Source organism: Perca fluviatilis, chromosome 3 (genome assembly GCF_010015445.1).
Source record: "Perca fluviatilis chromosome 3, GENO_Pfluv_1.0, whole genome shotgun sequence".
Lineage (NCBI taxonomy): Eukaryota > Metazoa > Chordata > Actinopteri > Perciformes > Percidae > Perca > Perca fluviatilis.
The window spans coordinates 27,410,498-27,425,863 of record NC_053114.1 but is presented as its reverse complement, the minus strand read 5'-3'; the positions used below and the strand labels follow the sequence as shown (position 1 = coordinate 27,425,863).

The 15,366-nt window shown below is 38.2% G+C and overlaps 1 protein-coding gene across 3 annotated transcripts; it reads right to left on the bottom strand.

Moving 5' to 3' along the window:
• Positions 1-161: 161 nt before the first annotated feature.
• Positions 162-15,036, bottom strand: rab27a (RAB27A, member RAS oncogene family). 3 transcript variants are annotated; one of them, XM_039794361.1, is made up of 6 exons: positions 14,907-15,036; positions 5,209-5,377; positions 4,041-4,126; positions 3,811-3,914; positions 3,157-3,280; positions 162-2,289 (listed from the first exon to the last, which is right to left on the bottom strand). In XM_039794361.1, exons 2-6 carry the CDS (start codon positions 5,359-5,361, stop codon positions 2,094-2,096), a joined length of 663 nt encoding a protein of 220 aa, XP_039650295.1. In that variant the 5' UTR covers positions 5,362-5,377; positions 14,907-15,036; the 3' UTR covers positions 162-2,093. The 3 variants fall into 3 exon arrangements, with proteins under 3 accessions (XP_039650295.1, XP_039650297.1, XP_039650294.1); XM_039794363.1 differs by having other exon boundaries at positions 3,163-3,280; positions 14,733-14,978; XM_039794360.1 differs by having other exon boundaries at positions 14,733-14,976.
• Positions 15,037-15,366: the final 330 nt, after the last annotated feature.

Sequence of the window (15,366 nt, the reverse complement as noted above, 5' to 3'; positions counted from 1 at the left end):
TATAGTGAGATGATTACCAATCAGTGTTCTATGCTATTAATTGCACACCTAACAGAATAATAGTGCCTATAAATGGGACCTGGTATCAATTGCACTTTTACAAAGCACTTGGTCAACATTTTGAAAATTGATTATATAAAATGAGATACTGCTTCAAGGAATGCATAAATAAAAATGTTTATTTTTGGACATAATTTACATATTTTGCATATGAAACTGTAAGCACAATTGAAAAATTGAAATATTTCAGTGTAGTTTTACTAATCTAATCTAATTCAATTTTAGTGGTAGTTTTTCAAATCTGTGAGCGCATGGAAAAATGGACTTGTGTGTCTTAACTAAAACTTCACTTCCACCCTTTTATACAGCAAAGGATGACAGTGTAGGCATAATACAAATAATGTGGATTTGTGTGTGAAGCTATTAAAATATAATATAAAATATCAGTAGTATTATAAACAGATTTGAAAGGGTGAGCATTAGAATTTTAAAAGTAAATTGAAATGGAGGCCCTGTCTTACTGCCTTATTCATAAAATAGCCTAAGTACCAATAAAAAAATCTGGGGTTAAAAAATCCACAAATTCAACAGCTTAGCCTTCATTGATGTCCTCGAACACCTAACCTCTTTTTACTGCATCTAACACTTGAAAACAGGGTTTCTGTCAGAAATGTGTTTGGCTACCTCAGATCCTGATGCATATTGTCTTAGGATAAATGTAATTAGGAAATGATGGCTTAAACAATAGCCCTACTCATCAAAACATACTATTTGCTGTGTGAAATAGCACCTGTGCTCATATTCCCTGAAGTTTTATTTGGAAAAAAGTGTATTTATTTTTATAATGGCAGCAGAGATGGTCATTGTTGAATTCCCGGATAGCTCAGTTGGTAGAGCGGGCGCCCATATATAGAGGTTTACTCCTTGACACAGTGGGCCTGGGTTCGACTCTGACCTGTGGCCCTTTCCTGCATGTCTCTCCCCTTTCATGTCTTCATCTGTCCTGTCAATAAAGGCCTAAAAATGCCCAAAATAAAGAGATGGTCATTGTTTTATGTGATAACCAATATCCATATGTTATCATCCTGGGCATAAGATATGAGTATCTAGGATCTCTCCTGTATACTTTAAAACATGTACATTTTAAAACTGAAGGCATTGTCACAGGTGAATAATGATAAAAATGTGCTATACAGGGGACTGAGGGTCAGCTTTACCAGCTGGTGCTACTTAATGTTTACAAAAGCTAAAGTAAGATTTTGCATTTATATTTCTTTCTCTAATAATATTGAGGGAATAAAAAATAAAAAATTGCATGGGTCCATCATACGGCAGGATAAACAACCTGAATTACCTGAGTTCCTGCTAAGGTTTTACTTTGACATATTTATTCCTTTTATCAAACTACTGAGCACCAATGTTTGTAATTATTGGCCAAACATGTCCCTGTATATAATGAAGTGTCAATGACATGGCCAGACCGTATTCTATAATTTGCGTTTTGGAGACAAATAAGTGCAAACATTGTAAGCAACAATGAGATTGCAGTATTCAGCAGAGCATCAATAGTATGTAACTAAAGTTTCCTAAAAGTAAATTTCTTGGCAAATTTATCTCCATCATTAAACCATGACTGCAGGTATCACAGTCAACATGTATCTGACTGTGCAAAGAGAAACATACTTAATTGCAGTGTGAATCTACGCTAACTTTACAGCAAGTAAAGATTATTAACAGTATATCTATAGCACACCTGGCAGGGCAGCACTCTTTGCTGCGACTTTGAGCACAACGTTCATATGACCCTAAGTATGATCAGCATATCAGACTGATGACTAAAGTTGGACATTTCAGCAAGACGTCATAAGAATAAATATCCCCAATATGAATTAATTAGTCAAAAGACCCATTATATGAATTCAAATAAAATACCTACATTCAAAAAGCACTTATCTCTTCACAGACAAATAATACAGCATGTCAATGAAAGTTTATCAGTAAATATATATATATATACTCCACGGTTAACCTTGGATGCCTTCCTATTTTGTTTCAGTATTACGGGCATAGATGTGAAACCATCATCATTCATTCTAACATGCACATTTGCTCCCATCAGAGCCCTCTGAGATATCTGGGTTGGTGGGTCCATTAACTCTGACGGTCCCATCAGGGATCCAGGACTTGTCTACACATCGTTCCATCCTCTTCATGATAAGATCCAGCAGGACGTCCACAGCCTTGTTGACGTTCTGCCCGTTTGCAGCACTTGTCTCAAAGTATGGGATTCTGCAAGGAAGAAAATGAGAAAAGGCTGGAGTTGGGTATTCTATCTTTTCATTTTCAGTTCCGTAAAAAGACCAAAAACCAGCAAACTAAAGTCTGTCCCTCAGTACTTTCCACCTTCCATAGCCTTCTGTGTTGCTCTCAAACCCATTAATTCCTACTAAAGATTTAAATCTTTATAAACACGGCACCAAATATATGGTTGCATATTTTTTTTAAAGGCTTAGCTATTTCCTAAAACAGCTGGACACCGTTTTAATAGGGGCATCAGTGGAGCTCTATAATACAGACAATACTTGTTAGTCGGATACATTTATTGTTGGTTTTTGGTCTTTTCCTGTTATTTGTTGACATAAAAAAAAAAAAGTAGAATATCATCAGCCTATATCTTAAAACTTAAAAACATAAATCATACAATGTGGGGCTCTGAGTCCCATAAGGATCAAAGCACTGAAATCCACACAAAAGTTTATTTAATACATCTCTTTGGTTTTACTAAATATACCTGAACCAAATACATTCATCTTACAGGCTAATGGCTGAAAGATTCAAGATAATAAAAGGAGACAATATTAACTGTGGAGCAGAGTCAGTTTGGGGTGATATGTGAGGTTTATCTATCTCTCGAAGGAATTTAAAACATTTTAGAGTGTACATTTCCACTACAATATGTCTGTTTTTAGTGAAGGTGTGTCTAACAGGGCCAGAGCAGGATATATTTTACACATGCACAAATATTTGCTTTTCGAGGAGGACCAATTTAGTCTCACATTCTCTGGCACAGACTTTGGCACACAAGTCAGCCACTGCCTTCTTGGCAAACAACTGAGGGAAAGCTTGATGTACAGATGGATCAAATCTGAGACATACCCGTACTTCTCTGCCAGCTCACGGGCCTCTTCTTCACTGACTGCTCTCTGATCTGACAGGTCACATTTGTTACCGCACAAAACAACGTCTGGACTTTCGCAGTATGCGTGAATCTGTAACTGACCTGAAAGACACATTCAGCAATTTATTATGCATTTAGTCCTGTTTTAATGTGTAGTGATAATAATAATAATAATAATAATAATAATAATAATAATAATAATAATAATGTATACTTTATTAATCCCGCAAGGGGAAATTACAATGTTTTCACTCTGTTGTTATTACACATATGTATAACAACAATAATATTACAGTAATATATGTGTATATTATATGTTTGCTTTTGAGAAAGATACCAAGCATTCATGTACAATATTCACATGAAAGAAGAAAGTTGAGCAGAGTAGCAGCAGAATTTCAGGTCGGAATAGAAATTGCAGAAAAAGACTTCACTGGAAGACTATATGTTTAATGACCACAAAGAGTGTTTGGTCATCATTCACTGGAAGTATTTTGGTAGTCAACAAGGAATTTAATATTGTTAATGTCTTGTGCTCTTAATAACTTAATAAATAAGTAAAATAATTTGATAGGATCGTCAGTTTAATGACTAAACGTGTACATTTAGAGTGGTATATCAAGAGGACATACTCATCCAGTTTCTGACGTTGAGGAAACTTTGTTCATTTGTGAGGTCAAACAGGAGGAGGAAACCCATTGCATCTCTAAAGAACGCGGTCGTCAAACTCCGAAACCTGACAACATTTAGACAAATAAAGAACCACTTCATGAGAAATATAAAAAATAGTGACAAAGACACATTTTGAAAACAACTGAGGACAAGACCTGGTTTTAGGAAGGTGAGAAAGCACTTCATGTACCTCTCCTGTCCTGCAGTGTCCCACAGCTGCATGTGGATCTTCTGTCCTCTACCTGAAGATCCATCTGGATTCGTTGATTTGTATGCCTGAGTGAAACAGAGACAGGCCAGGTCAAACTAACTGAAATAAAATTTGGATCTAAATCTGATATACACAGCCATAAAACCTAAAAAAGCCTAAACACATCTGTTTAAAACAGGAATAAACAGCCTAACAGATGTATAGCCAATGTAAACATGTGTTTTATATATCTGAGTGTGAGCCATATTCTGTGATCACATTCAGAGTCATAGTCAAAATAGGCTTTTCATGGTGTATTGTCTATTTGTGTGCCAATAATCACTGACAATCAAAATATTCAAATCTATACCTTAATATTTCATATTCTGCATCATATTTCTTTCATTAATTTTGAAAAAGGTTTTCACGGATTTGACTTTATCATAAATATGTCAGCATTAATCTGGTGTTTGGTGGTAAACTGGATGCCTGCTGCACGTCTCTGGTCTTACTGTGATACTGGGATCTTACTGTGTTTCAACCATGATGACAAATTATGGTATTGACAACAACTACTCTGTAAGTGCGACTTTTCAAATCACAGCTGTCAAAAACAGGTATTTTTAAATTTTCCTTGTAGAGTATTCACTTGCTGTATCTTTATCTTTTTATCAGAGATGATGGAAACACTTCTAATAAAAAGATGGTCAATGATTGGACACTGATGACATTCAGTCACTTAACATAGATTGTCATGGATTGGCTGAATCTCCAGTATAGCTGTGATAAAACTGTTATCAGGCTATATTCTTGGAGCTTGAGTTCAGTAGCAATAATGAGTAAATATTGAGTAAATATGAACACTGCTCAGCTGTTTGCCAATGGTATGTAAGTGTTTATTCTTAAGGAGGGTGCTGCTTCAACATTAGTCATTACTCTGATTTCTTTTGAAACATTCATCAGTAGTCTTTTGTTACAAGAGTTACTTAATGCTGTGGGAATGCATTTAAGCCCCTAACAAGGCAGCCATGAATGCTTGTAGCACACTTGGACACAAGCAAATGTTTCTTCAGAAGTGCAAGCCGTAGTGTGTTTTTACTGAAGTACTGAATAAAAGTAATCCAAACAATTCCAATGCTGGCTTTTAGTCAAAATGTATTAAACTTACCACTCTTTTTTCTCTGAAGTCTATTCCAACTGTAGTAATGAACTTGGAGTGAAACTTGCCATCTGTGTATTGGTAGAGGAAGCTCGTCTTTCCCACACCAGAGTCACCTAGCGCTAGGAATTTGATGAGGTAATCATAGTCCCCATCAGACATAGTGAGCGCTTAATTTCTGAAACACACAAACAAAACAACTCAGTCAACCAACAATCACACTATTTTGCAAAGAAATACATCTTTAAATGAAGTGTTAGTACTTTTTCCTATCCCCCAAATGACACAGTGAAATTGTGAAGCAATGACAGAGGATCATGTCCATTGTAGTCTGGTCTACCGGAAGTACAATGCTAGAATAAAGCCTGGTATCCGATTCTCTTCCCCTTCTGCTATCTACAGTATTTTTGCAAGGGCACCGTAGCTGCATCCGAAGATTAGTGCCGCCCAAGACGATTGTGATTGATTGAAAGAAATACAAACAAGCCAGAGTGTTTTTTCCCACCCATATCCCAGAATGACAAGCGGTGTAGCCAGACCTTACTTCAGCACTGAAATAGCACTGTGAAAACAGGTCTGGCAATGCCAGACTATGTCCCTGGGCTGGGACTATAAATTAAATACTCTCAATAGTCTAACCCAGAAAGGTTAGGTTGGAGAGTATTGAGAGAGAGACTAACTAATTGTTGGTTTTGGTAATTGCATGGCATTAGTTATTAGTTAGTAATAGAATAACACAATACTTATTATTGTCTGGGCAAGAATAAAAATATAATAATGTGCTTGTGTCACTCATTCACTGCTCTCTATATAATAGACACTCCCTGGAATCATCATTGCATTGCGGGAATGTTAGCAGTAAATAGTGCACTTGCCACGCACACTATTTTTTCATTACATTATGGCTAGGGCTGGGTACTGAATTCAAGACTTTTTAGGCACCAACCGAGTTACCTCTTAAGTATCGAGTATCGAAAAAGACCATGTCATTCAATAACCAATTTCAATACTTTAGGAGTTAATCTCATCTGCGTCAGTGAGCCAATAAGCAAGCAGCATGCTTCTACCAAGATCTAATAATGTTTGTGATTGGCTGTCTAACATTACACGTCGTAGAGACACATAGGAAACACTCTACGTTACACAGAGACGGCTCAAGTAGTAGGAGCTGAGAAATAAATAAAAAGATTTGTGCCCTTTTAGGGTGACTTTTTTACCATCTGTCTAGGGACTGCAGATGAAAAATAGCCTTCTGGCTAACTCTGGCATATTGGCAGAAATGTTTATTAATATGCACTGTCCCTGTAATAAAATAAATTAAATAAAGTATACATTTTATCTACCAATTTTATAAAATTGGTAGATCGTTTAGGAACCGGTATCAAAGTCACAGTATTGGTTTTGGTACCGGTATCGAAGAGTTTTGAGCGATACCCAGCCCTAATTGTGGCAACTTTTAATGTAATTAATAGTAATTAATGTAATGTAACGTGATGTCACAAAACTCTACGGACCAATAAGAATGATAGCAAGGTAATTTGCTCCGTCAACAGGTGCAACAGAACTAACAGGAGAGGGAGGGCGATGTCAATCAAGTCTAGTTTGTACAGTACTTATCCACACCATCCTGAGAGAAGTAAGCTGGCAACACAAGTGAAAACATCTGTGTGTGTGTGTGTGTGTGTGTGGACTATGGCTGTGTAAGGGCAAAACATCATATATATATTTTTTTTAAGTTCCTCTGCAGGCTAAAGGTGATGCAGATTGGAGGGACTGATTCCCTCAATCTGTTCATGCAGTTCCGTCAACACCAACACTTCTGTGTTAAGGCTCTGACACACCAACCCGACGGCCGACTGTCAGCAGAAATGCAGTCGGACAGCTGCCTCTCAAAAAAGTGCGTCAGAACACACCGAAGCGACTTGAGCGTACGTTCTATGAGTGCGCAAGACATAATACGTCTCCATAACAGCAGGCGGCGCTAATCTGTATTGTCGCCAAAAAGATGAAAACCGGAAATGATGGAACATCTCTCTAGACCTAGTAAACACAGAGCACGCTGTCGTCAGTCATGGTTTTCATCATCATGTTGATAGGAAGAAGGATCGTTGTTGCCATTACTCGCTGAACGGAAGAAAATATGATGGCCAGTAATAAGAAGATACTGACGTTGTCAGCTCTCGGGCTTCTTCTTGTGGAAGAAGCACTGATTCGCTAGTCAAGGGCTAGTACTCCACCAATCAGATTGGTCATTGAGTCCAACTGCCCACTGGCCGATTCAACAAATCAAATCGGCCAAAATGGATGCCGACGGCTCCTCCGACTGACGACGGCACGGAACACACCGAACAGAGTCGAGTCACCGACCTCGCCAGACTGTCCGACGTCCAATAATTGGGTTGGTGTGTCAGAGCCTTTAGGCATTTGGTCTGCTGTCTTGTCTGTCGCCTTTCCAGTCCAACTGGTTGATTTACCAGATGCAAATTACATTTAATCGAAGTACTAAGTATCATTTCTACATGGTTTCACTGGTTTCAACTGAGGACACCAGTTTTGTGATATAGAGTTACAAGAGGAACATCATGTCCTAATATTTATGTAACCACAACGGTACATCGAACCAATAACACACACAGCACAGGGAGAGCTCACAATCTTCACACACTTACTGTAACATAGTGTATATTAGGGGTGAGCAATTAATCAGAATTTTATCGAAACTGCAAAATGTACTAGTGCAAAATCTAAATAGCAGGAGGCACAATATTTGTTAAAGGCAAAATGTGTCAAAATGCCACAAAAAAAAATTAGATAAATAAAATTATGTTATTTGTCCTTTTAGTGTTACTTTTTCTCCAATGCACCATTTTTTTGCTGTATTAAATAACAAAATGTTTTTATGTGGAAATCAGTTTTCGTTCATTTATAATCTAAAATGACATTGACATGAACATTTATTTTCCACATTTTTCTACACATCTTAAAAGTAACAAAAGAAACAGGCTAAGGTCCCCCTCCATTAGGCTTATACACTGTATACTGTGTAGTTTAACCTACAGCCAATGCATTGCAACAGCTTGTACACTTTTACAATATTATGCCAGACCTCCAGATGTAGATCTGTACAGTTGATAGCATTGTGGGCTAATGTGTGTGACGTAAGAGCTGTTTCATCTTGCTGACACAGTGACAGGAAGCATTTTAGATTCCTCTCTCCAGCTACAGACAACCCTTACGTTTCCTCACTGCACTGCAAGAAAGTAGTTGTCATTTTTCTCCACAGATTAGTAGCTTGTTGTTCTACACATTTTTAAGTAACAGTTGAATCAATCACACATATTCCATTACACAATGAGAATAAGAAGCACACTACTACAGTACATCTACTGGATAAAACATTTGACATGGTCCACTAAAATCAAAACATTCAAAGCGCAGATGTATCATATGACCAGTGCATGGTAAAGTCTTCAGACAAATCTTACATTCTTTCACTGTAACCCCTACTGAACCTTTCATCTGGAGCCATAAGCAGCTTATGGTCTCGTGCAAAATCAAGATCCATGATAAATGCACTGTGATGGAAATAGTTCCCACAAGCACTGATGTGGCCATAAACGGTGAGCAAAGACCACCAAGGCCCAGGACTATGAAGTCTACATTCCTGCTTGTGGGCCTGTTTTCACTCATGTGGGTTAAAAGTTAAAAACAAAGTCACAATCAAACCCACACAGTTAAGATTTTTGTCCCACTCTGTTATGTTATTATGCTTCCGTTTGGTCAGTGAAAATCGTGTTGCTCAGATCACAACTTCTTTGCACACTTCATATTTGATTATACCACTTTCCTCTTATCTTCCACTCCAAAGGCCCAAACATAGACTCATTTATTACAGTGCCTTGCAAAAGTATTCAGCCCCCTTGAACTTTTCGACCTTTTGCCACATTTCAGGCCTCAAACATAAAGATATAAAACTGTAATTTTTTGTGAAGAATCAACAACAAGTGGGTCCCAATTATGAAGTGGAACGAAATTTATTGGATATTTCAAACCTTTTAAACAAATAAAAAACTGAAATATTGGGCGTGCAAAATTATTCAGCCCCCTTAAGTTAATACTTTGTAGCGCCACCTTTTGCTGCGATTACAGCTGTAAGTCGCTTGGGGTATGTCTCTATCAGTTTTGCACATCGAGAGACTGACATTTTTGCCCATTCCTCCTTGCAAAACACCTCGAGCTCAGTGAGGTTGGATGGAGAGCGTTTGTGAACAGCAGTTTTCAGTTCTTTCCACAGATTCTCGATTGGATTCAGGTCTGGACTTTGACTTGGCCATTCTAACACCTGGATATGTTTATTTGTGAACCATTCCATTGTAGATTTTGCTTTATGTTTTGGATCATTGTCTTGTTGGAAGACAAATCTCCGTCCCAGTCTCAGGTCTTTTGCAGACTCCATCAGGTTTTCTTCCAGAATGGTCCTGTATTTGGCTCCATCCATCTTCCCATCAATTTTAACCATCTTCCCTGTCCCTGCTGAAGAAAAGCAGGCCCAAACCATGATGCTGCCACCACCATGTTTGACAGTGGGGATGGTGTGTTCAGGGTGATGAGCTGTGTTGCTTTTTACCCAAACATAACGTTTTGCATTGTTGCCAAAAGTTCGATTTTGGTTTCATCTGACCACAGCACCTTCTTCCACATGTTTGGTGTGTCTCCCAGGTGGCTTTTGGCAAACTTTAAACGACACTTTTATGGATATCTTTAAGAAATGGCTTTCTTCCGCCACTCTTCCATAAAGGCCAGATTTGTGCAGTATACGACTGATTGTTGTCCTATGGACAGAGTCTCCCACCTCAGCTGTAGATCTCTGCAGTTCATCCAGAGTGATCATGGGCCTCTTGGCTGCATCTCTGATCAGTCTTCTCATTGTATGAGCTGAAAGTTTAGAGGGACGGCCGGGTCTTCGTAGATTTGTAGTGGTCTGATACTCCTTCCATTTCAATATTATCGCTTGCACAGTGCTCCTTGGGATGTTTAAAGCTTGCGAAATCTTTTTGTATCCAAATCCGGCTTTAAACTTCTCCACAACAGTATCTCGGACCTGCCTGGTGTGTTCCTTGTTCTTCATGATGCTCTCTGCGCTTTACACGGACCTCTGAGACTATCACAGAGCAGGTGCATTTATACGGAGACTTGATTACACACAGCTGGATTCTATTTATCATCATTAGTCATTTAGGTCAACATTGGATCATTCAGAGATCCTCACTGAACTTCTGGAGAGAGTTTGCTGCACTGAAAGTAAAGGGGCTGAATAATTTTGCACGCCCAATTTTTCAGTTTTTTATTTCTTAAAAAAGTTTGAAATATCCAATAAATTTCGTTCCACTTCATTATTGTGTCCCACTTGTTGTTGATTCGTCACAAAAAATTACAGTTTTATATCTTTATGTTTGAAGCCTGAAATGTGGCAAAAGGTCGAAAAGTTCAAGGGGGCCGAATACTTTCGCAAGGCACTGTATGTACATCTAGCTAAAAGTCATGACCCAAAGAACGAATCCCAGGGTACAAGCAGCAAAATGGGTTTCCTCAGGAGGGTGGCTGCCATCTCCCTTAGAGATGGGGTGAGAAGCTCAGTCAACTCAGAGTAGAGCCGCTGCTCCTTTGCATTGAAAGCAGCCAGTTGAGGTGGTTTGGGCATCTGGTAAGGATGCACGCTGGGCGCCTCCCTAGGGAGGTGTTCCAGGCACGTCCAGCTGGGAGGAGGCCTCGGGGAAGACCCAGGACTAGGTGGAGAGATAATATCTCTCCACCTAACTCTGGCCTGGGAATGCCTTGGGATCCCCCAGTCAGAGCTGGCTAATATGGCTCTGGAAAGGGAAGTTTGGGGTCCCCTGCTGGAGCTGCCCGACCCTGAACAAGCGTATGACGATGGACGTATGGATAGATCTAGCTAAAAACTAATGCAGTCCAATACAACAACCCTGCAGTAAATCCTCCCTTCATGAAGGCTATAATGTTCAATGTAGAACGGTAGACCTCCAGAATTACTATAAACATGAATCAACACCTCCTGTTCTGTAGATTGTATTAGCTTAAACTAGTTGTACCTAATAAACTAGCAACTGCATGTCAGTAGACCTTTTTCACAGCAGACATTTTGACTTGCCATAGCAGGACATTAGACATTATTACTATTAGAATTATTATATAATCCATTGTGGCTGCGTCACACAGTGTTTCCCATTAATGACCTAGACTGTGGCACCAGAGTCTTAATTGGCCAGCCACAGTTTCAAACTGAACTTTTTTTACACTTCTTCTAATAACATTAAAGATCTCTAACGCCTATATTTTTCTACCCAACTTACTGTCTTTAGTATTGAAAACCCTGGCACAAAACCTTGAGTCAGTATATGATTTCTGTTTCAGTGAAAGCAGGTCACAGAAGAGACACAGTAAAGAAAAAAAACACACTGCTGGAGTTGCAGATTGTGTCAGCAAATTTCTGCCGATCATTATCAGGCTAATCTCAAGACTTCTTATGGAGCCCCAATCGCACACAAGAAATAGTTTAATTTAATGTAAACAAGCAAATGTTATAATGAAAAGAAAGCAAATGTTCATGCATAATATGTCTAGTACACAAAGATGTGCTAAAAACTAAACTTTCAAGGCCATTTCCCAGTCACATTACACTTCCCAGTCCACTATCTCAGCTGTGAAAAGGAAGTGAGCTCTGACGGCAGAGTATGATCTTCCGTGATAGGCAAGAAAACACTGAGTGCGACAATAGAAAGAACAAGAAGTCTTATCCTAAATACTGCCTTAAATAAACATTTCTTCAACAACAATTCCACTACCAGGCCTCCTCTACTGGATGGAGACCTCTCCAAATGAAACATAATGATACTGGTTTCATGTCAAAGAGCTGATATTAGGAAAGCAGAAGAAGACTTCTGAGACTTCATCGCTGCCGGTTGTTAAGAGGTCTGGTCTCTCAATTACCATCTCAATATATTAACTTCCCTTAACTACCTTTTATGCCTTAGAAATCAAGTAAGTTAAACTACATTGGGTTAGGAGGAAAAGAAATTCGACAGTATCGTTTTCCCACAACCTTTTAACAGAAAACAAACGAGGCCCTGTTGTACTACTGAATTAAGGTGTCACATAATACAGTACTCCCTTCAGTTGTAAGGGCTTCAGAAGCAGCAGTTAAATACCAAGTGAGATGCTCATCTTAGCCAAATAGTTGTCATTAACAGCAACAAAAGGGTTAGCCTAGTACAAAACCAACAGCAACATACAACTGATGATTATCCTGACATATGTTCTGCAGGATGGTGTGGAGGAAAGTTTATCATTCTTAATTGATAAGAGATGCACCAGTATATTGGCGTATTGAGCAGGTCAGTCGATGTCAGCTTTAATAAGATCAGTATATAATAATCAGTATCTTTTCTTTTTTTATTGCGATATTTTGAACTAATATTTTTTATATCTTTTTAATAGGAGTCACTGAATACAAATTAGAAAAGGAATGCATACTTTTACATTTTTTACTCCAGTACAATACACAATACACTCCTAATACCAATTCTAAATCCAAAACACTGTAATGATAGGGGCCTTAAACAGCTGCACTGTTACCCAATGTTGAGATCCCACCTTGTGGAGGGGCCCTAAGTTAAAATCTAGTTTTAAGGCTTTTATTATTTCAGTATACAGCATGGTTACATGGTGCACTTTACTATTAAATGTGTGCTTAATTAATTTACCACAAATGAATTACTAACATATACAATGTGCAGAAAGGAGGAGAAACAGGGGTTAATAGGTCCCCACAGTGTATTTTCCCTCTGGGGCCCTCTACTGGGTTAATCTGACCCTAAGTGCATCCCTATTAGAAAACTAAATAAAGCTATCATATCCTTCTTTTAAAATGTCTTAACTGCCTTGCAAGAATGTATGAAAACCTTAACCTGCGCTGCATCTGCAGTCGCACTATGATTTCATAAATTAAATCCATATCTCGGCTGATATGAGTATGAGAAAATACCGGATGTTGGTATTGTCTTAAAAAAAAAAAAAACATTGCACCCCTATCAGAGTATTTTTATGGGGACACAGGGCTACACCACCATGTTTGACTGTCTTAATCACTGGAACCATGACTGGCCTTATTTATTTTTAGGGCTTTTGACAGCCCATGGGAGGACTTAAGTTGCTATTTAGGTTGATTCAATATTTTACATGATTGTATTGTATTTCTGTTTAATTCTGATTTTGTGGAATATTGTTATTATCTATCTCATGTTGTTTTACTGTAACGTATTGTCATTTATGCATTTTTTTATCTCAAGGCTTTGCTACTTTGATAAAGTTTAAATAAACCTTAATCTACATTAATATATGTTGGCATTTTCTCCTGCAGTGGGAGTTAACATAGTACCTGTGTTTGCCAGCCAAGTACTACCACCCATGCAGACCAGCAAACAAAAAGCAGCTTTAATAATTTGTCAGGGAGCAGTGGAAGACCCACCCTGGGCAGCTGTCCAACATGCCAGCTCTTTAGGGAAAATCCGGATATGCACATACCATAAACTTGAAAGGGTGCAGCACTATAATGATGTGCAGCTCAGAATAAAATCTAATGATTAGGCTATGGGCAACATGTATTTTTAAAACTTCTGGCTGCCAAAACTGGTAACTATCTGCTCATTAAAATACCATGCAAGGATTTATCTGCAGTAGGAGCAGCAGCAGCACCAGGCAGTGGGGGGCACATAAAACTAATTCTCTAACTAACTAAACACTAATCGATTAACCGAAACGTGTAAAAAAAAAAAATCGAATGAGCCTCGGCTGGTCCTCATGTGGCACTACGTAATATTGTGCAAGAAATAACCACTATATATATATATATATATATATATATATATATATATATATATATATATATATATATATATATATATATATAGTGGTTATTTCTTGCTATATATATATATAGTGGTTATTTCTTGCTATATATATATATATATAATATATATATATATATATATATATATATATATATATATATATATATATATATATATATGTATATATATACTTAATGTGGATCCTGCCAAGAAGACTAATTGGATGCCATCCTCCCAGCTCTGTCAGACATATTGCAGCCAACATATGGATCCAAATGTCTAAACGTTGTGATAAATGTTAATAACTTGTAGTCCTGCTTGGAGAAACCAGTGGTTTACTTGTATAACGAGTTGGTCTGTAATAGCTATTGAGCAAGTGAGGAATAAGCGATCAACTCTGAGAAGAGGATAAGGCAGGTGTAAACATGTTTCCCAACGCCAACATTATCATTATGCGAGGGTGAATTTGACAGACTGTTACTAAGACAATCGAGTGAATTAAAGTTCAAAAAAACTTTTCAACCCCTTGCTAACTCCTGACAGATGCTACAAACGGATTTCTTCGACTGACATTTCCTGAAAAGAGTCTTCTGTTAACAAACTCACCAGCCCCTGGGCGTTGCTGCGCACTGTGTCTTGGTGTAAAGTAGTAGTTTACAAGTGAACGTTTAAGTCTTCACTGAGAGGTGAATAAACGATAACTTTACTTTCTCCGTTGACTCTGGGCCATTAGTTGACATGAGACCAGCTTCATTAACACTGGACACCTCATTTACTTACCGTGGCTGTTGAGAAACAACTCCTCCTCCCGGAGCCAACAGCCGTTTCATTACTCACAGCTAAGCTAAGCTAAACTGAAGGGGAAACACTGCTACACTACTACACCCAGAGGCGGAACATGATAGGCTAGCTACATGTCTGCTGCTCAAGGTAGGCTACTCGATTATTTTTTATTTCATGCTACTTTATACTTCTACTCCAATACATTTTAGAAGGAAATAAAGTACTCCTTATTCCAAAAGTATGTGCCTAATATATAAATATAGTAGCCTACCCAAGTAAAAGTTATTATAGTCCTTTTGCAGACGTCCATTTCAGATTCATATTACTGGATAAGTGGGGTCCGGGAACCGGGGCCCCCAGCGGTCTTTGAGGGGGTCCCCAGAAAAAAAGGGGTTATCATTTATTTTCACTATAATTCAATCCATAAGTGGGTAACACGATGACAGAATGTATGACT